At 44.1% G+C, this 21,663-nt stretch overlaps 1 protein-coding gene across 3 annotated transcripts in view; it reads right to left on the bottom strand.

The window, feature by feature from the left end:
* Positions 1-21,663, bottom strand: part of GLP2R (glucagon like peptide 2 receptor) — a 471,983-nt gene that overhangs the window by 52,308 nt on the left and 398,012 nt on the right. For all 3 annotated transcript variants that reach the window (XM_088482732.1, XM_088482733.1, XM_088482731.1), the window contains 2 exons: positions 13,505-13,626; positions 1,685-1,791 (listed from right to left, as the gene is read on the bottom strand). In XM_088482732.1, the coding sequence (XP_088338858.1) occupies positions 1,685-1,791; positions 13,505-13,626 (229 nt within the window). The remainder of the gene's footprint in view (positions 1-1,684; positions 1,792-13,504; positions 13,627-21,663) is intronic.

Raw genomic sequence — 21,663 nt, 5'->3', positions numbered from 1 at the left:
CTGTAACAGGAAGAGAGGTGGCTAGAGAGAACAAAACTGGGTAGTGGGTGGCATGGAATAGAAACATGTGGTTAATACCATTCTGGAAGGGGGGCAGGGAGAGAGCCTTGGGATGTGGAGAACACACACTAGTAACAGTGCATTATTAAATCCAAATTATCTGTAACAAATTACTACTGACAAACAATTATGTGACTGTTAATAGGACGCTCTAATTCTGCTATCAAGTGCTGTCTGAAGATACCAAATGACGCACATAAGGAAGAGTCATGTGTAATTCAAAGAGACATTCATAGGCTAATAGGTAAATATGGCAGTTAATTGCCATGCAAATGACACATGAGGGTGTTAATTAGTTCCATGTACTACACTAAGAACATAATGATATCTCCTCTGAAGATACAAAAATAGAATAATAATAATAATAATAATAACCATACTACAGGTTCCAGCATTTCAAAGTAATAGAGCAATCTCTAAAAACGAAAAAGCCAGGCAAAGTGGATAGTAGAAAATACCCATACCCCATTCAGCTTCAATGGGGAGTTCTGCAATGATTACCGTACACGGCCCCGCATTTTTTAGAGGTCAGTCCTCTCTAAATATCAATGTATAAAGAGTAAAAAAAATAAGTAATGGTGCGATTTTTTAATGCACATTTTTGTTTGGTTGAGCTATTGTTAGTGATGTCTGTGAGGGAGGGGCATATGTGCAGCCCCTACCGATGGAAAATGGAAGTACCCTTTCAGGCTCTTTTGTTGTTTCATATTAACAATCCTCACAGGAATAGTGTGTTGCCAGTTATTACAATTTATACATTTTCTTATCTAGGACACCAATATGTGTATAAATGACCCCAGGTACAGGCCTATTTTGGGGTCTCTAGTGGCGGATTACAATGGTGGAGGTTGAGGCAACAGACCATGACTTCAGACCCATCCACATACCAACGGCCTTATCTAAGAAGGATTATGATTGTGTGGAAAGTCTGCACAGATAAATAGCTTCCTATTGCTCCATCCATTCAGTCACACCACCTGCTTTTACTGAAGATGTGAATAAAGCATCTGGGGGCCACAAAGAAAGCAGCTGCTTCTTATAACTGATAAGCAGAGCATACTGATGCCTCTACTGTAACAGAGAGAGGAAGAAAAAACAGCATGAGTCAGTATAGAACTATGGCATTGCAATGGGGTTCCCAGACACCCTGGGCTATAATCATAGGCATCTTTATAATCCAGGGGGGCCCACACCGCACACCCTGCACCCATAGTTAATACTATACTTAACTCTCCGCAGATTCCGATGTGCTGCTCCGCAGTGCCGGACCAGCGCCGCCGAGCAGCAAACTTCACTGGGAAAAAGGCGGCCATTTTCCCAGTGATCTACGTATGTGCAGAAAAGATGTCCCTGGGAAAATAGGTGTGAGCGCCATTTTCCCGGAGACCCGCATATGCGCAGTAAATTCTGACATGAAGCCAGAATCTGCAGCGCTCAGTGCACTGACATAGAGGAGGGGGCCCAAACGGAGGCTGCACATGGACCCCCTCCTCTCTTAAAACGCCCCTGGCTACAATACATGTATAATATAAAGTTGTAACAACACTGCTGTGAGAGATTTGCTCTATCCTCTATTACAGTATATATGCCAATGTAACAAATATATAATGCAATATGTACAAACCTGAACATGAGAAGGATACAAAGAGCCAATATGAGAGTCCCAAGTGATATAGAGTACCCAATAGTGTAACATATTTTTAGCAGCACCAGCACTGCATGTTCCTCCTCCTGTAACAATATCAAATAAACAGATAATACATACACATAATACATGCTCCTTACAAATAAATTAGTAATCATTTAATTGCATCTATTCATATCTACATGTTATACATTGTAAACACATTCTATCATGTATATAATGGGGATTCCTCTTGCTTGAGACATATTTCAGCAGTCATACACTAAAGTGAATGGGTATCTACTATCTAGCAAGACTTCCGTTTGGTATGTTTGATGGTAACACAAAATTAGTGGTGATGGTGTGCCATGGATTTTGGGACCTCGAGTATCATTGTGATATTGTTCTGGGAGCCCAAGTGTCATAGTTCTGTGACTCTAAACGTGAATGTGCCATTGTTCAGGAACCCTACATGTTGGGGTGCCATTATTTTGGGACTCCATATGTTGGTGTATCATTGTAACCATAAGAGTCAGAGTGCCATTGTTCTGTAACCACAAATTTCAGTGTGCTATTATTCTAGAACCATAACAACAATTTGTGCCAATGTTCTGGACCTTCAGGCAGTGGTCGAGGTGGATATTTTGAAGTGAGGGTATTGAAATATCAGGGAGGCTTTACTTAGGCATGACCAAATCCTGAGCCTCCAAGATATTTCCATACCCCCACTTTCTCCCCTCACAGCACACCTCCCACCACACCAAAACTCACACCACAGGTCCCCTCCCATCACACCACACATCACCTGACAGCGATGTACTCAGCTCCACTCTGAACTGCACCAGTGACCGCTTCCTTCCGCTCACTCCTCAGCAGCATTTTGAATTTTTACGCTGGCCATGATCCAATGACAGCTTGCAAACCAGCAGTCAATTAAGGGCAGCCAGGCGGCCTCCCTTGATTGGCTGCCGACCCATGAGCCATGATTGGCTCACGGCCAGCGCCAAATTTAATATGCCAATGGGCGCCGCTGGTCCAAGAGCAATGATTGGCTCATGGCCGGAGACAAATGTAAACATGCAGTCACTTGTTGACCGTCGCAGTGACTGTCAAGCGTGCCGAAGTGAAGTGCTGGTATGACATACCATTTCATACACTGCCTTAAGTGACATATTTACTAAGAATCGTGTCTGTCTGAGATTGACCACGATTAAAAAATTTACAAATTTACTAAGAATCATGTCTGACTGAATCGTGTTTTCCAAAGGTGGATGGAATCATGTTTGAGTGTGTGCGAGTTCAGTCGTATTTGGACTGAAATTAATAGAAGTGGATGTAAGGTGCATGTTCAGCAGAAGCACTGCACAGATCATTGTGATCTGTGCAGTGCTTTTGTGTGTTATAATTAAAATAAAGGGTTAAAAAAAAATAATTCAATGGCGTATGCCCTCTACAAGCATAACCAGCTTTGAACCTCTGAGCCCAGTCTGGGACAGAAAAATCAGTGGAAAACTGACGTGGTTTTCCCCTATTTTCCTATAAGGAACATCGGCCTGAACCAGACGGGGGGCTTGCACTATAGCAGGGATACACACAGTGTGAGGTCCCCCTTACATAATGTAAACCAGCCCCAAACTAGTCAGCCCAGGACTGGCAATCCTCGGAAAGTGGGGACCCCTAAAATAAAATGGGGACCCCCTCCTGGGGATCAACCAGTCCTAGGCTCTCCCCTGTATCCCTGGTGGTGGAAGGAGCAGGGGTAATGGGTTAAATATAGTACCAATATTGTTCTGCGGCACTTGTAGAACCACAAGTGCCAGCAGGCCGCTGGCACCTGTACCCCTACTATGAAGAAAATATAAAAAAAAACATGGACACACACTGCATGTTTTAATACTTTATTACACATTCACTCACTCATACTACATACTTACCTACTCCCTGGTGCTTCTCGGTCCTCTTCTCCATGTTGAATCTGATCTTCTTAAAATATAACGATTACCCAATCCCAGCGACACAGAAGCAGTGTATATACACATGCTATATATATACAGCACTTCACCCAAGACTGGCAGGAAACCCACGAGGTTTCCTGCATCTTAGCTATGATTGGCTAAGAGTCAGACCACTCTTAGCCAATCAGCAGCCGCTGTCATATGGCAGTGCACCATTATTTTCTGACACTAAGTATCCATGTGTAATTATTTTGGGATCCCAAGTGTCAATGTGTCATTTTTCTGGAACTCTACATGTCGTTGTTAAGAGACCCCAGTATCAATCTGCTATTGGACTGGTTCTCGAAATGTCAGTTTGCCATTGTACTTGGTGAACTACTGTTGATGTGCTGTTGTTGTGTGGGCTCAGGTATCAGAAAGACATTTTTCTGGGACTGAAAGTATTGGTGTGGTATTGTTATGGGACCTTCAAGTGATGTGCCTTATTTCAGTGTGCCATTGCTTTGGGACTCAAAGTGTTAGTGTGCCTTTGTTCTGAGATCACATGTCAGTGTGCCATTGATTAAGATCCTCGCATGTCATTGCGCCATTGGTCTTGTGCTCTAGAAGGCATTGTGTCATTTTTCTAGAACCCTTTGTATTTGTGTTCTATGATTTTAGAGCCCCTAGTGTCAGTGTTCCATTGTTCTGAGAAATCAGGTGTCAATGGGACTGCAAATATCAGTTTTCCATTGTTTTGGGAACCCAAAAAAGGTGGTTCACAATAGGTCATACAGTATAAATGAAATCAGGGACCTGAAAAATATTTTGCAGAGAACTTATCATAATTCAATACAAGATCACTTTATTTGAAATGTTCATAAACAGATGGAAGAACTGTTCAAATCCTGAAATTTACAATTGAGTTTCCATAACTTTGTTATTATAGAACATTCCATAACTGGAATTTATCTATTTTAATGTAAACAGCAGGAGATATGTATGACAGCTGTATAGTTAAGAAGACGTTTAAAATGAATGTAAAGGTGTGGAATAAACACAGCAGGTGTCGTGTTTTTCCTCAATGCATAGTCTCTATGAAACCTAGAACAGAGTTTATTTGCCAATAGCACTACAGGTGCAAAAATAAATATTGAAAAAATAAAAAGCCATTTACACGCTGCAAATTACAGTATGCAAGCAACAAGAATATTTATCTATTCATAAACAGACCTAATAAGATAACAATATGCTTTGGAGTTTTTTAAACTGCCTCCATAAAAAGATACTGGTTCATTTGAAAGTAACTCAGTTCCAACCTGTGCATGACTCTTTGTAGTTCACCCTGGCTCCCACAGGTGGGGCATAGCTATTGACATCAAAGACATTGAGGTAGATGTATGAAAGCGGCACGTTAAGTGCCGCTATAACGCTTCCTGCTTCGCCTCTTTACCGAGGTGAAGCAGGAAGCACTACCGATGAGATGTAAGAACATCTCATAGGCCGGAGAGGGGGAGCGTTAACTCCCCCCTCCGGCGCTACCCGCTAGAGACAGCAGCGCATCAGCCTAGTGCTGATGCCCTGTGTCTCAGTCCCGGCCGGCTCCACTGAGCATGCGCGGGATCTCGCAAATTTCGCGAGATCCCCACGTGCAGCCTGGAGCCGGCAGCAGGGACAGCGCTGTCCCTGCTGTGGGTATAGGCTAGCGCCAGGCTGTAGCTATCGATAACGATAGCTACAGCTGACCGAACGGTTATGCGATATGACCGTTAGTACATAGCCCTGCCGCTCAGGGCTGCAAATCTTGTAGATAGCAGCGCCGATAATGACAGAGAAACTCTGTCACTCCGGGGCTTGCGCACACGCAGTGCGGCCGCTGCGCGTGCGCAGGCCAAACCATCGAGTCGTTTACGAGCGCATCGTTTATAATTGAGTTAGATAAATTATAAGCATGAGGAGCCATAAGGGCTGTTATTTATTGTGTGGGTCATTATGGTCCCTGTAATGCTTTTATAATATTGGTAGAAAAACATCAAACCTCGTAGCTCCTCTCATTAGAAGATGCAAACTTTCTCACCCCTAAAAGACAATGAGTTTCATGCACAAATTAGTGTACTTCCCGTAAAACTGGTGTATTCACAAAAAGGAGAATGACATCATGATGGTCATTTTTATAAATAAATTTCATTGTTCTAACTCAATTGTCTCCCTTTTGGAATGCTCCCAATAAAAATGCCCATTATCTTGTGTCCAATCCCAAGTTTTGAATTTGCTCTATGCTGGAGTGTTATGGAACACTTGCAATATCACTACACAGTCCTTTTGTAATTCAACACCAGTTTTATCAGTTAAGAATCACTCTTCAATGATATTTTATCATAGCTCCTCTCTCCAACTAAGGGTAGCGTTGCCATAACTCTTGTTGTTTGAGCACCTTTCCAGCTTAATAAATGTTGACATGTCCTATTAGTATATAACCTAGGAAGTTTACAATAGGTATCAGTGGAATTGTGAAATGGAGTTTGGGCCACGTAGGGGGGAGGGTTAGGTTTAGGGTATCCCGGAGGAACTAAGGGGTAGGCACACCACCCGGGAGGGTTAGGGTTAGGCTAAGGGAAGGGGGGGTTAAGGTCAGGCACACACACACACACACACACACACACCCCGGGAGGTTTAGGATGCAGGGAAGGGGAGTTAGGTTTAGGCACCCCTGGGGGGAGGTTAGGGTTAGGCACTAGGGGAGAGGTTAGGGTTAGGCACCCCTAAGGGAGGGTTAGGGGGGAAGAGGGGAGGGTTAGAGTAGTTACTTACCTTAGTCGGGATCTTCATCTGCCGGCCTTCTGGCATTGAGATTTGATCCGCCGGGCTGAGGTCCGGTGGTCATAATTACCGATTCCTATTGAGGAACAGCAGTAGCATGCACAGCAGTGCAGCGGTGGTGATATCAGCGGTAATAGGTACTCACACCCTTAAGGAGCTAAGTGGTGCATGTGCGTGCAGCACTGCAGCACTCAACACAGTAAATATGGTGCGGCCGCGCATGTGCAGTAACACACCCGGCGGCCACCTAGGTAAGTATACCTGGCTGGCTTCACTATAAGGAGATAGGAGACAGCGCAGGAGCACAGTCGTCTCCAAAACCCTTCCTCGCTCAGGACTGTCTCCAGTCACATAAAACATATTTTTACCTTACTCATATAAACTTTGGTAAAGTTCTCCTGTAACTAAAAACATATGCATCAAATAAAACAAGCAATGACACATATCAACATGTCAAGTATATTCCAGTCCACATTTCCTTAAGAAAATGGTTAGCAATTCATACCTCCCAACATGACCCTCTCCAGGAGGGACACAATGCTCCGGTCCTGGACTTCCCTGGTAATGTATGATTGGTGGCGTCTCCAGGGGTGTGGCTGCAGTACAGTCCAAAAATCAAACAGGGGAGTCGCACCAACTGCCAGTGAGTCCCAGCCAGTGATGTTGGGCAGTGTGTGAGATGACAGTTGGTGTGACTCCCCTATTTGAATTTTGAACTGTGCTGCAGCCCAACCTCTTACCAGGGAAGCCCAGAACCAGAGCATTGTGTCCCTCTTGGAGAGGGTCATGTTGGGAGGTATGGCAATTGTGATGTCAGTCCTATTGTCAATATATCAGTAGTATTATCTTCACTTGCTTGTTTTTTAGTACTCGTCCATCTGTCTGAACTTCACAATTTTTATCTGCATTCACGTGTGTGCTCTGTTAATTTCCTTTCAGGGATCCGTATCTGCCGCTAGCCTCTGTGTTTGGGTTATATGCACATATGGCGTCCTAACTGAATTAACTGACTCAATGAACTGTGACCTCCTGACCGAGGTAGAGGGCTGGTATAGCAATCAACACAGATTAATAATCTAATCAGAATGATTTGAGGTATCCACACACCAGAAACAGACATATTGCTGAGACATAGCAGCCCCCTAGTAGTGAGCACAATGAACAGCACAAATTCTGTATTGAGTCTGTGGACCTCATTCAGAGGCGGTCGCTCGGGAGCGATCGGTCGCACCCAAAGTGATTGAAAATATGCAAAATGAGCGCTCAATTGCAACACACATCGTAAGCGCGGAAACACCCACAACAATGAGAGCACACCTCCTATCTCTACGGGCTAATTCAGAGTCTGTCACAGGCGGCAACCTACGTCAGCACGATTAACACCTGCTACATTGTTAATTGCCTACAGACATTGGTTGAGGCAGAAACCATCGCCTGCACTCACAATGCTTAAGGTAGACCCTGGGCTACCTTTAGCACTGCGAGCAGTAGCATCGTTATTGCATCGAGATGACGTGTGTGATGACTCGCTCAGTAATATATGCACGCCCTTAAAATGCCCTTTTTAAGGTCAACCACTCCTGCATTTGCACCACCACACCCCCGTTCACAAGCACCTTCCCCTGTAACCACCCACAAACGGCACGAAATGTCAATCACAGATAAGACCTCATAGTGACTAGCGAGCATGAGGATTGCGGTCGGAAAGACAGGCTTGCGCACGCGCACTGCCATGTGTACACATGCGCAGTTGAAAAAAACATTGCTCGCTATGTCCAATTGCTCCGTGCGACTGCCTCTGAATGAGGTCCTGTATCCTTTACTTGGCAGTGGGATCCAGCTTATGTCTTTTTTCTTTAGGTATGCATGCATATGCTTTGCATCCAAACACTCTGAGTTGATTAAGGCTTGGCTTAATTCCAGATCATGCGTCTAACAGTGTTTTGCCTTTCACAGCAACTGTGGGTGCACAATTCCTCAGGTATACTGCCGAAGACACTGCTTCTGCCCAAAAACATTTTTCTAGGCCTGGGTCACTTTGCATAGTTCTGGATCATTCTACAATTGTGTGGTTGGCATGCTCGCTGAAACCATTTTGCTTTTGCATGTATGTCATGTTTAGTTGGTGTTGAATGCCATACTTCTTTAGAAAGGCTGCTGCATCCCCATTTTCACATTCTTCACCATTGTCAGATCTTAAGGTTTTTAGCTTCAGTTTAAGTTTCCATTGATCTCTTGTAATCTGTAATCTTACCCATTACTTCACTCTTTGCTTTGATAAAGTAAACGTGTACATTCTTGTGAAGTCATCAATGAATGTTAGGAAATATCAGTATGTACTTATCAATTTTACTTCCATTGGGCCACACACACCTGTATGCATCAATGGAAGGAGTGCCTCAGCTCTAGTTTCTAATCTTGGGAAGGAACAGTGGGCTTGTTTACCCATTATACAACTTTCACATGATGGTCTTTCTGTGTTACTCATGGTTATTCCCGTCACAAATCTATTAAGGAGTTTCTGGATGTTATCATACCCCGGGTGGCCTAGCCGAGTGTGCCACAGCTCCACAGATTAACTTGAATTAGTGGCCATCATCGCACAACACTCCTCTGTGTCTAGGACATACAGTTGCTGGCATCGGGTTGCTGTTGCTATCACAGTCCCTCTTATTTTCCGTAACACGCTTGCCCTTTGCAAACTTGACCTTAAATCCTTGAGGTTTGTCCCCATATCTGGTGCAAATAACACATCTTGGATGTCTGTGATTATGGTCTCACCTATTATTTTTAGGCATATCGTAATTGTACCAAATTTTGTGGCTGTAAGAACTGTGGGCCTGATTCAGACCTGTTCACTAGCAAGCAATCACTCGGAGGCAGCAATGTTTTGCAAAGTGCGCATGCGTATGCATCGCAATGCGCTTACGCAAACTAGTACGAGCGATCGAAAAGCAATCGCTCGGCCAGCAGAGACTGGTGAATGAGTGGTAGGTTTAGCCATTTGTGGGTGGTAACAGGGGCAGGCCACTGGAAATGGGGGAGTGGAGGTGTGAACGCAGGCGTGCCTGAGCATCTTAACGCCGTTTCAGAGGCTTGCATAATTAACAGGCAGCATCATAGTACACGTCACCTGGTTGAATTATACACTGAAGTGCTAGCAGTGCTTGTGGTAGGGTACAGTCAACCACAAGCGCTGCGGTCAGCTCCGATGGATCCCGATGTAACGATGGTTGCATACACTTCCTGGAGATGACGTGCGCTAGTGGGCGGCTAAAGATAGGCTGGTGGGTGTCTGCAAAAACAAAGTGATCGCACATCAAGACATAGTGGGCATGCTATGCCTTGCAGTGCGATCACCTGACTTGCCGTCCCTTAGCTGAATTTGCATACGCTGGGAGAAAGCGTCCACATCTAGCAACCAGGTCCGAATCAAGTCCTTTGTCTCCAATCCGGCTGACTGATATAGGGTTGCACATACTTAGCAATGTAAACCATTCTCAATTGCAACTGAAATGCCTTGTGGCTCCCAAGTCCATGTACCAGCAATCCATCTTGTGACTGTTTGTTGAACTTAAGCCTGACTCGTTTTTCTTGTTATGCTTATTTTGCTGTGCGGAATTTGTATATTTCAGTTTGCATTCAGAAGTTTTGTGTTCCACTTTGTGACATACAAAACATCTGTACTTGGGCATTTTGGGCTTGGTAATCCTTGTGTGTAATGCAGAACTCTCAGTATTTGTTTCAACTGGTATGCGTTCTGGAACTGCAACAGTTAGTCCTCACGATCTCTGTTGAGAGCTTAGTCACACTTGTTTTAAAGCTATTAAGAAATTGTATTCAGGCATTAAATTCTATAGCATTACCAATGTGACAACCTTATCATCGACTTGGACTCCTACAGATGTCAATTGCTGAGATATGGACAGCAACTTATCAATATACTTGTTCATGTCTCTGCATTCACTCAATTTATTACCGTACAGTATGTGCTGACACTTTCCCGTGAATTATGGAATACACATATTGCGCCATACTTAAGCCTATGATTCCCATTGCTCTATCTACTTTATCAGGATTTGGACTATCACCTGGATTACTTGTAATCTTCCACAACTTTTCATGCTTGAGCTGCATTTCCATAGCGAACTTCCATGTGGCATAGTTCTCATAGTACTCCGAACCTTTCAACTTTATAAAGGTCATGTATGTTGCTGCTGCAGTGTGAATTTTGTGTGCTGATCCAAATGTAATACTTCACTCGCAGTGTACTGTAGCACCTGGGCCCATAACCTGTTAATATGTCCTACTGGTATAGAATCTACGAGGTTAACAATAGGTGGAATTGTGAAATGGAGTTTAGGCAACACAGATTCTGAACAGCAGCAAAATACACAGCAAGGTTTTGACTCTGAGGTGGTGGTGATATCAGTGGTAAGAGGTAATAACACCCTTAAGGAGCTAAGTGCTGCATGGACACTCAACACTGTAAAGACACATGCACAATAAACATATCCAGCAACCATCTTGGTAAAGGTAGTGGGAGTGTTGCCAGCATGTCGGGGACGTGTTGCCGAAAGCGGTTGCATACAGATATGCTAAAACACTCACATAGGAGGCCATACTCAAATGAAGAGACTGCACCTGCCATACGGCTGGTGCAAGTTTCAGTGGTGTGACCAATGGCATATCTAAAGTGGTATAGACTTTCAGCATCTACGGACACTAACTGAGGGCATCTCAGTCTTTGTACTTTCGGACACATGGACGTACACCAGGGAAAGGCTTTGTAGAGGTATCAGCATAAAAACACAGGACATACTGGTGCAAAAGATGCAGCAGTACCTGTATCAGACTAATGGTGACCACACACATACCGACTTTTCATCCAATTTGGCCGATTTCGACGAATCGTGACGACAGATCATGTAAAAAATGGCCAAATCGTGAGTTTCTACTCTTGATCACGATGCCGATGCGCGTCCCCGTTAGTCGTACCTCGCATCTTCAGATCTGCCGTGCTGTAGGGCAGATTAGCCAATCTGGGATACAATGCATTGGCTGCAAGATAGATCTTTAGTCAGATTGGACATTTTTAACTCCAAATCGTGACCACGACTGCCTGGGGAAGAGTTCAGGGAGAGTTCAGGGGAAATCGTGTACATCGGCTGATTGGGAGCAAGTCGGTATGTGTGTGGGCACCATAAGAGTCAGCCCCATAGGCTCCCTGCTCACCTTGAATATTCGAGTGTGGTATAAGAGATAGATAGAAATTAGATAGACAATGTCTAGATCGATCCCAGATGTAAGACAGTTAATAGATCGACAGGTACAAAAGGTCGTCAGGTACAAAATGTCGACACACTAAAGGTCGACATGGAAGATGGTCGACATGTACAAAAGGTCGACAGGTACAAAATGTCAACACAGTAAAGGTCGACATGGAAGATGGTCGACAGGTACAAAATGTCGACGCACTAAAGGTCGCCATGGAAGATGGTCGACAGGTACAAAAGGTCGACATGGTAGATGGTCGGCAGGTACAAAAGGTCGGCACAGTAAAGGCTGACATGGAAGATGGTCGACAGGTACAAAAGGTTGACAGGGTCAAAAGGACGACACGAAAATGGTTGACACCTTTTTTTTGGCGGAAATACCATTCTGCCCCTTGCGGGCTCGCTTCGCTCGCCACGCTGCGGGCACAGTGGCTCGCTTTGCTCGCCACAAGGATTTATTCCCCCTCCATGCCCACTTGGATGGTGTAGGGAATGACGTTGGATAGTAGGGAATGATGTTGGACACTGGCTCATCTTAAGTGCCTAACCCTAAACCTAACCCTTAAAAAAAAAAAAAAATCATGTGTGAATCATTTTTATGTCGACCATTTTGTTGTCGACCTTTTGACCCTGTCGACCATTTGTACCTGTCGACCTTCTTACATGTCGACCTTTAGTGTGTCGATCTTTTGTACCTGTCGACCATTTGTAACTGTCGATCTTTTTACATTTCGACCTTTAGTGTGTCGACCTTTTGTACCTGTCGATCTATTGACTGTCTAACATCTGGGGTCGATCTAGAAATTGTCTAACTAATTACTGTCTATCTACAGTCCGGCACCCAAATATTCTATAGGCTTGGAGGACAGGGAAACATGGTGGAATTTGAGCTTGAGAGCCCCCACAGTTAATCTATTTCAAATAATATTTGATTGAAGCTCTATAAGGTACTGTATACAATATATATAAATTTTGAGAATTAATTGTGTCAATAATGATCTCAAATTACCCATTCAAAATATTTATATATTTTATATAACTTTACAGACCACCATTAATGATGTAATTTGACATATAAATTATGTCATCAGACAATTCTTGGGTTTTGAGGTTATCAAAGTCTACACAAATCCTTAATGGTAATAGTTCAGGTTTTTTGCGCTTTTATTTTTCAATATTTGATGTTAGCACCTTTAAAGCAGTACAACAAAATAACTGCAGCCATCATTTATTAATTTATTGTACTATTGTGCTCTAGAACATAATATGTGATCATACATATTCTGACATGTATCTGCATAGAAACAAGATGATATAAAGCAAAAAAGTTACATTAAAAATAACCAAAGGCTATGGATATATGTATATATACAATATGAAAGGCACTCATGGGGCAGCAGAAGACTGTTCAAAGTAGGACTCAGCAGAGACATTTTGGAGATAAACCAACTTCTTTCTGAAGCATAGGGAGGTGGTTTGCCATCGAAACGTTGCTTCTGAGCCCTTTGAATAGTCTTCTACAAGTCCTGTGAGTGCCTTCTGGTTAATTATATTTATACTATCACCCCTGTCATTAGAGTGAGGTTGTGCAATGTACCCAGGCATTATATGGTGATAAATGTGCCTTCCTGAATATACAGTATAGTGTTACAGAATTGAAAAGTTAGAAGTCCTTTAACAATCATCTCACCTCAGTTTTGCATATTGCAGGAATCTGTACTGTACTTTTACAAATTCAAGTAATCCTAGGGGATTAAGAGTAAAGAGTGAAAGAAAGAAATCAAACTCACATTTTGTTTGAAGTGATTATTCACAGTACATTCCGTGTTATCCCGCCAAATATCTGTTGAGTTCTCTTTTGTCTGCCAAATACCCATGTCAGTGCAGTATCTGTACGTGTACCCAGTGCTTCCTAGGATTAAACAGACAGTATCAAAATGCAAATTACAATTGAAATAGATGTCTTGCTTAGAACTTCCAACCATTATTTTTATATTCATAATAAAATCTTCAAGCAGTTCAGGAAATTAATACCTGTGAATAGAACACAAGAAAATCAAATACATATATGGCATCTCTCAGGATTTTCCAAATAAGCATTTTTCATGTCACACCTAAAAAATATTGAAACACATTTGAAAAATAGCTTTGTTTCTCACAATACTGCCCTCACAATATTTGTTTGTGCTGCAGTACTTCTCATAGTGAGTTATTAGGAAGAGAGCAATCATGTCTGTATATGACGTGTCCCTTTTAATTTTCATATATATCAGTGACTGCTGTAAGTGCCACTCTATAATTATGTCTGTCTTTATGACATTTCCCTTAATGCTCGTGGTGCTCCTCACATTGATTGTATTAAGTGGCACTCAGAGACCATGTCTGTGACAGACTCTGTGCATGATATTTCTGTCATTCCCATGTATAGCAGTATTCCTTGGAGTGTATGAGGCTCTCAGTGATCATGCCTGATTACTGTATGTAACCCTCTTATACTAGATGCAATATTGATTTACTTCTGTCCTTGGACACTTTGGAAATGTACAGTAAAACAGGTTGAAAACTGATTCAATGCCATGGGACGGCCGTCATCCTAAAGATTTCTCCTCCTAAAATAACTGTCCCTAGCAACGTACAGATGTGTCCACATCATAGGCAAACACAGGGGGGGTTTCCGGCTGCCTGGAAACCCCTCTCCCCAGCACATACCATGACCACAATAGAAATAGTAATATAAATGAAATGTACTATCGCTGCATGTTCTTCTCAGTATCACAAATGAAATAATTAGCACCACCTGTGGATCTTTTTTTAACATGTATCAGCCAATAATAAATAACCTGTGCACCAACTATACAATTTGGAAAACATGCACTGTTAGGGATGTGCTGCTATAGAATCCAATATGTACATGCTGTATATGCCCAGGGCAGTGCTCGGTTCATCTGCTGCTCCCTCAGACTCCCAAACTTGCTCTAATACTCTGGAATTGTGCCCACATCTAAAATAAAAACATTCAGCTCAAGCAGGATGGCCCTACTGCCGAATCTATTGGCTTACTGTGATCTCTGGTCCTGTATATGCTGGAATTATGACACACAATACACTTTGTATGACACATATTAAAGCTGGATAAGTGCTAATTATGTCCTCTTCATGGACTGGCCACACTCACTCTAATATCAAGCATTTTGAAAACCCCCCCTCTAGAAATCCTGCGTTTGCCACTGCAAAAACATCTTACCTCTGTGCACTACAAGTCACGTTAACATAATGTGTGAAGGTTGTGCAACTCGGTAGCGCCAAGCATCTTTTAATGTGACTTCTTACCTTCAAATGCGTCTTATACACAAAGCGAATAGGATGCAGAAGCAGTTTCTGCTAATTAAAATGATCTGCAGCATGCCTATATTGTGTGTGTGACTGGAGTTATATCTACAGGCGAAATACTACGCTACAGGGTCAGCGGCTGTGACACTGTAACGTAGCATTTCACATGCAGATACACCCGCAGTTGCACACAGAATCAGTAATTGCGCTAAGCAAAAAAAAATTGTGGGTCCCAGTTAACCCTCACTTTAAAAAATTGGGGTTTTACTTCTCTGTTTCTGGGTCCCGTCACATATTATGGGGGGTGAGGGCAGGCAGCGGTTGGGACAGTTCTATGGGCAGGTAGCAGTTGAGGTAAAACTCGGGGTAAAGGCAGAGAGAATTATAATCAGCTATGAAATATCCTGATATCCTGAGATCGACATGTAAACAGGAAAGACCTGCATGCACCACCAACGGCTCTCACTGCCGCAGTGGAGACTGCATAGACCTGCAGATGAGAGCCCTGCAGCGCAGGCACATTTAAGTGTCTGGGATTAAGGCTTGGGTGACGCATCATATGCAGAGTGCATAATACTAGTCTATATGAATATCCGCTATGGCCTTTCCCGTCTCCATCATGTGCAGTGATAGCCAGGGTGTTAATCCCACCATTGGTTCCCACTGCTGTGACAGACGGACAGGACAAGTTTGCAACCAGGTCAGAAAGGGCTACTATACAGCACTGGCCACACTACCTAACGACCTGGTAAATGACCGGTGAAATACTAGTCCCTTATATTTGCCAATAGGCGGGATCTCCTGCAAACCTTACTTTCCTGTAACTGGCAGTATAATGCACCCAGCAACAGAGGTTCAGGCAGCATGGTTAGGGAGATGACAGCAGTGAATACACCTCAGTTTCAAAGAAAGCAAACCTTGTATAGCTGGCTGGATGTTATCCTTACATCTGCAGATATACTGTATGTAAATATATATGTGTGAAATGTGTTTACCCTGCCATTTTTATGGAACGGGTGACCAGGATCTGCTGCTGGGAAATGGCTGACCATGCAGTGTGAAGATGGCGGGTGCTGCTCACAGGAGCGCACGCTATATGAAGGAAGAATTCTGCCCCCGAGGTTGACAGGCAGGCCAGCAACCAATGGGAGACCTCCATCCCATCCTGCAGGCTCTCCCATGGGCTGATGCGATCCTATGAGACGCCGCTGCGGCCCCCCACTGTCACTAACCATCTCTCCGGTTCCTACATCAGTTGCTGCCTCTGACTGGTGTGGAACCTCCAGAAGTCCAGGCAGCAGAGAGCACCCCTTCACAATAGTGTTGCCGACATAACCTGGCACCAGCCGCAAGCCAATCAGAGCTCGCGTACTGGCAGTTGCTGCTGATTGGCTGCCGTCTGAGAGCTCCAATTGGCTCACGGCCGGCATCTATTTGAATGACAGTGCTGGGTTTTTTGTATCTGCAGGGCAGATGTGCCGGGACCCTGGGGATTGTCCACAGCACAGCGAGTCCCGGGGAACCTGGCCACCTTTTAAAAGTGAGTTCCCTGTCTGCAATCCCGAGTAAAATATGCGCTATAACGAGTATTTGCAAACACTGCAGAATATAGGCATGCTGCATATCATTTTAATCAACAGAAGCTGATTGTGTGCACTATTCACATCACTTTGCGAATACGATGCATTGAAGCAATAAGTCGCATGAAAAGATGCTCAGTGCTACCAAGTCACGCCACGGCATGGCGTGACTAAAGGGGCTGTTTAACGAGCAAGGAAGTAAGATGTATGAGGACATATCTGTATCATGTTTCAATTAAAAGTATAGTTTTTCTTATTATGGGTACTATGTATTTCCCATTTATGTGCTTGTATTCTGAGCTTTATAAATCAATAAATGTGAATATTATGGATATTATTATACCTTCTCTAAAGTATGTAACCTCAGAAATATATTACTATATGACAGTATGAAGTTCAGAGCTTTTATACATAGCATGAAAGACTGAAGTGACCAAAATTATTCTGGAACAGTATTAATATAGTACAAAGCAGGATTAACCTAATTCCTTATAATACATTGGTGTATTTCCTTATTTTAATTGAAAGACAAAGGAAAGCTGTTATTTTTTCACATGCAGTAGATATGTTTTCTGAGACAAGTTTATTAATGTGGTGCAATGGGTTGTACTGAATCTATTTTAAGTAGTGTAATATTTGCTGACATCATTTTGCTGAATGTAGTAAGGAAACAATAGGTGTATGTTGTGGTAGACAGTGACCCATTCATTATGGGACAGTACGCAACAATTGGCCAATTGCATGCATAATCGCAGTTGCTACGCTTGCTGAATCAGGCCAACTGTCATTACATGGTATAAGGATGGATGCACGGGCAGTTTTTCTTAGAGAGATCATTTCAGGTTCAATACTCTTAAAGTACTCCGCTCAACTTTATGTATTGCTCCACACTTTCTTCATCCCTTCATCCGTATGTTATGCCACCCAGCTGCATTAGACTCTAAACCGCTATTGACATTGTATTGTACACGTTACTTGGTGTAAAGACACACGCTTAACATGACATGCACAACAGGTGGGAATATTGCTATGGCTGGCTTGCATTAGCGAGTGGATAAGGTGAGCGCTTTCCATAGCCATCTCCTCGGGTTCGAGGCCTGGAAAGGGACGATGTTACAGTATTTTGTAAATCAGTATTTTTTTATTTATTTTTTAATCTATAATACAAGATTAAATAAAGGATTAAATCATTTGGTGCGTGAGTCCTGTGTTTTATAAGTAAGAACACATATCTGCGTTGGTGTGAAGACGTACACACAGCATTTCATAAAGACAGAGCAATTCAAGTTCAATATTCTTATGGTACTCTGCCAAATTTAGGGCCTGAGTAAGCAGTGTACACAATTGCAATTACGTACGCAGATCGATTGTTAACCACTGCGCATGCACCATACTGCACGTGCGCTGCAATCACACTGCAATTACAGACACACTGAGGAATCCATCACAGAGTGAGTGACAGGCTGTGAGCATTTGGGGGTGGTGACAGGGGAGTGGCTGGAACAACGCAGACATGTCTGTCTGTTTGAATTAGGGGTGAGCGGGTTCGGATTTCTGAAATCCAAACCCCCCGAGCCCCCCCGATCCGAGGCAGATCCGAGTCAGGCTCGACTTTTCCCGCCTGACTCGGATCTGAAATCGAGGCAAAACTTCATCATCCCGCCTTCCGGGTCTCGCGGGTTTTGGATCCTATATAAGGTACCCGCGTCGGCGCCATTTTCTCACTCGGCTGTGGACAGTGAAGAGGGAGGGTGGGAGTTAGGGCTGGCTGGGCTGTGTAGTGTAGTGCAGAGTAGTGTTGTGCTGTGCTGCGCTGTGCTGCTGTTGTCCACAGGGGCTGTGTCCACTACTTCAAAGTCCATAGGGGCTGGCTGTGTTGTGCTGTGCTGCTGTTGTTAATAGGGGCTGTGTCCACTACTTCAAAGTCCATAGGGGCTGGCTGGACTGTGTTGTGCAGTCAGTTCTACATAGGGGCTGTGTCCACTCCAAAGTCCTGTGCAGTGTCCCAGTCCTAAAGGTGTGCTGTAGTGTTGTCCAGGGGGTGCTCTGTCCATCAGGGGTGCTCACCCCAAGTGCTAAAAAAATAATATTTTTTCTGTGTTTGTGAATTGTGTGCGCAGTAGCCGCACGTGCATCAACAAAGTAGTGCCAAGCGTGCGCCTGTGTCATAAGTAAAGGGCCGGCTGGCTTGACCGTTAAAGGGTGCTGTAACCCCCAAAGTACACTCCAAACCAAATAACAAAATATTTTTTCTGTGTTTGTGAATTGTGTGCGCAGTAGCCGCACGTGCATCAACAAAGTAGTGCCAAGCGTGCGCCTGTGTCATAAGTAAAGGGCCGGCTGGCTTGACCGTTAAAGGGTGCTGTAACCCCCAAAGTACACTCCAAACCAAATAACAAAATATTTTTTCTGTGTTTGTGAATTGTGTGCGCAATAGCCGCACGTGCATCAACAAAGTAGTGCCAAGCTTGCGCCTGTGTCATAAGTAAAGGGCCGGCTGGCTTGACCGTTAAAGGGTGCTGTAACCCCCAAAGTACACTCCAAACCAAATAACCAAATATTTTTTCTGTGTTTGTGAATTGTGTGCGCAGTAGCCGCACGTGCATCAACAAAGTAGTCCCATGCGTGCGCCTGTGTCATAAGTAAAGGGCCGGATGGCTTGACCGTTAAAGGGTGCTGTAACCCCCAAAGAACGCTCCAAACCAAATAACAAAATATTTTTTCTGTGTTTGTGAATTGTGTGCGCAGTAGCCGCACGTGCATCAACAAAGGAGCAGCGCCAAGCGTGCGCCTGTATCCCATAAGTAAAGAGCCAACTGGCTCATTTCTTAAAGGGTGGTGTAACCCACAAAGTGCACTACTCTCCAGCAAAAATAAAAAAATATTTTCTGTGTTTGTGTGCGCCTTAGCCGCACGTATATATCAAATCGATATAACATAAATGGAGGACTAAACTTTCTCCGATAAAAATAAAATAGAGAAAGATCAAGAACCACTTTCTCTTAGTGCTGAAGCTGCTGCCACTAGTCATGACATAGACGATAACATGCCATCAACGTCGTCTGCCAAGGCCGATGCCCAATGTCATAGTAGAAGCCACATACAATCCCAAATGACAAAGTTCAGGAAAATGACCTTAAAAAAAACATTTAAATCATCTGAAGAGAAACGTAAACTTGCCAATATGCCATTTATGACACGGAGTGGCAAGGAAAGGCTAAGGTCTTTCCCTATGTTCATGACTAGTGGTTCAGCTTCATGACAATGGAAGCCCTCCTCCCACTAAAAAAATCAAACGAGTTAAGCTGGCAAAAGCACAGCGAAGAACTGTGCGTTCTAAGAAGATATCACAAATCCCCAAGGAGAGTCCAAGTGTGGTAGCGGTTGCGATGCCTGACCTTCCCAGCACTGGACGGGAAGAGGTGGCTCTTTCCACCATTTGCACGCCCCCTGCAAGTGCTGAAAGGAGCACCCACAGTCCACTTGCTGATATGCAAATTGAAGATGTCACTGTTGAAGTACAACAGGATGAGGATACTGGTGTAGCTGGCGCTGAGGAGGAAGTTGGCGAGGAGGATTCTGATGGTGATGTGGTTTGTTTAAATCAGGCTCCGGGGGAGACAGTTGTTGTCCGTGGGATGAAAAAGCCCATCACGGTCATGCCTGGGCAGAAGACCAAACATTCCACCTCTTTGGTCTGGCAATATTTCTATCCAAATCCGGACAACAACTGTCTTGCCATATGTACCTTATGTAAAGGTGGAATAAGTAGGGGTAGGGACGTTAACCACCTAGGAACATCCTCCCTTATACGGCACCTGCAGCGCATTCATAATAAGTTACTGTCAAGTTCAGAAACTTTGGCTAAGACCGTAAGCAATCCAGGGACACCTAAATCCCGTTGTCCTGTTGTATCCAAGCGCCTGCAAACCACACCGTCAACTCACTCCTCGTCAATTTCCTCCTTAGTCAGGATCGGAAGTAGTCTTGCAGACCATGTCACTGGCATGACTGACTCTCCTATCCGGGATTCCTCCGGAGGATCCTACATTGCTACGCCTCCTGCTGCCGCTGCTGCTGTTGCTGCTGCTGGGAGTCGTTCATCATCCCAGAGAGGAAGTAGGAACACCACTACTTTTACTAAACAATTGACCCTCCAACAGTCCTTAGCGAGGAGGATGAAGTACGACAGCAGTCATCCTGAAGCAAAACGTATAACTGAGGCCTTGACTGCTATGTTGGTGTTAGACGTGCGTCCGGTATCCGCCATTAGTGCAGTGGGATTTAGACAATTGATGGAGGTAGTGTGTCCCCGTTCCAAATCCCGTCTAGATTCCACTTCACTAGGCAGGCGATACCGAGACTGTACAGAAACGTCAGAAAAAGTGTCCTCAGTGTCCTGAAAAATGCCGTTGTACCCAATGTCCACTTAACCACGGACATGGGGACAAGTGGAACAGGGCAGACTAAGGACTATATGACTGTGACAGCCCACTGGGTAGATGTATCACCTTACGCAGCAACAGCAGCAGCGTCCCCAGTCGCAGCATCTCAGAAACGCCAGCTCGTTCCAAGGCAGGCTACGCTGTGTATCACCGGTTTCAGTAAGAGGCACACCACCGACAACCTCTTAGAGAAACTGAGGGAAATCATCGCCCAGTGGCTTACCCCACTTAGACTCTCCTGGAGATTTGTGATATCTGACAACGCCACCAATATTGTGCGGGCATTACATCTGGGCAAATTCCAGCACGTCCCATGTTTTGCTCACACAATAAACTTGGTGGTGCAGAATTTTCTGAAAAGCGACAGGGGCGTGCAGGAGACGCTTTGGGTGGCCCGAAAAATTTCAGGCCACTTTCACCATTCAGCGACTGCGTGCCGAAGACTGGAGCGCCAGCAAACACTCTTGAACCTGCCCCGCCATCACCTGAAGCAAGAGGTTGTGACGCGGTGGAACTCAACCCTCTATATGCTTCAGAGGATGGAGGAGCAGCAAAAGGCCATTCAAGTCTATACATCCACCTATGACATAGGCA

The sequence above is a fragment of the Taudactylus pleione genome, unplaced genomic scaffold (genome assembly GCF_031769625.1).
Source record: "Taudactylus pleione unplaced genomic scaffold, aTauple2 ptg000290l, whole genome shotgun sequence".
Classification (NCBI taxonomy): Eukaryota; Metazoa; Chordata; class Amphibia; order Anura; family Myobatrachidae; genus Taudactylus; species Taudactylus pleione.
Note: the sequence above shows the minus strand (reverse complement) of the source record. Positions and strands in the feature narration are given on the sequence as shown.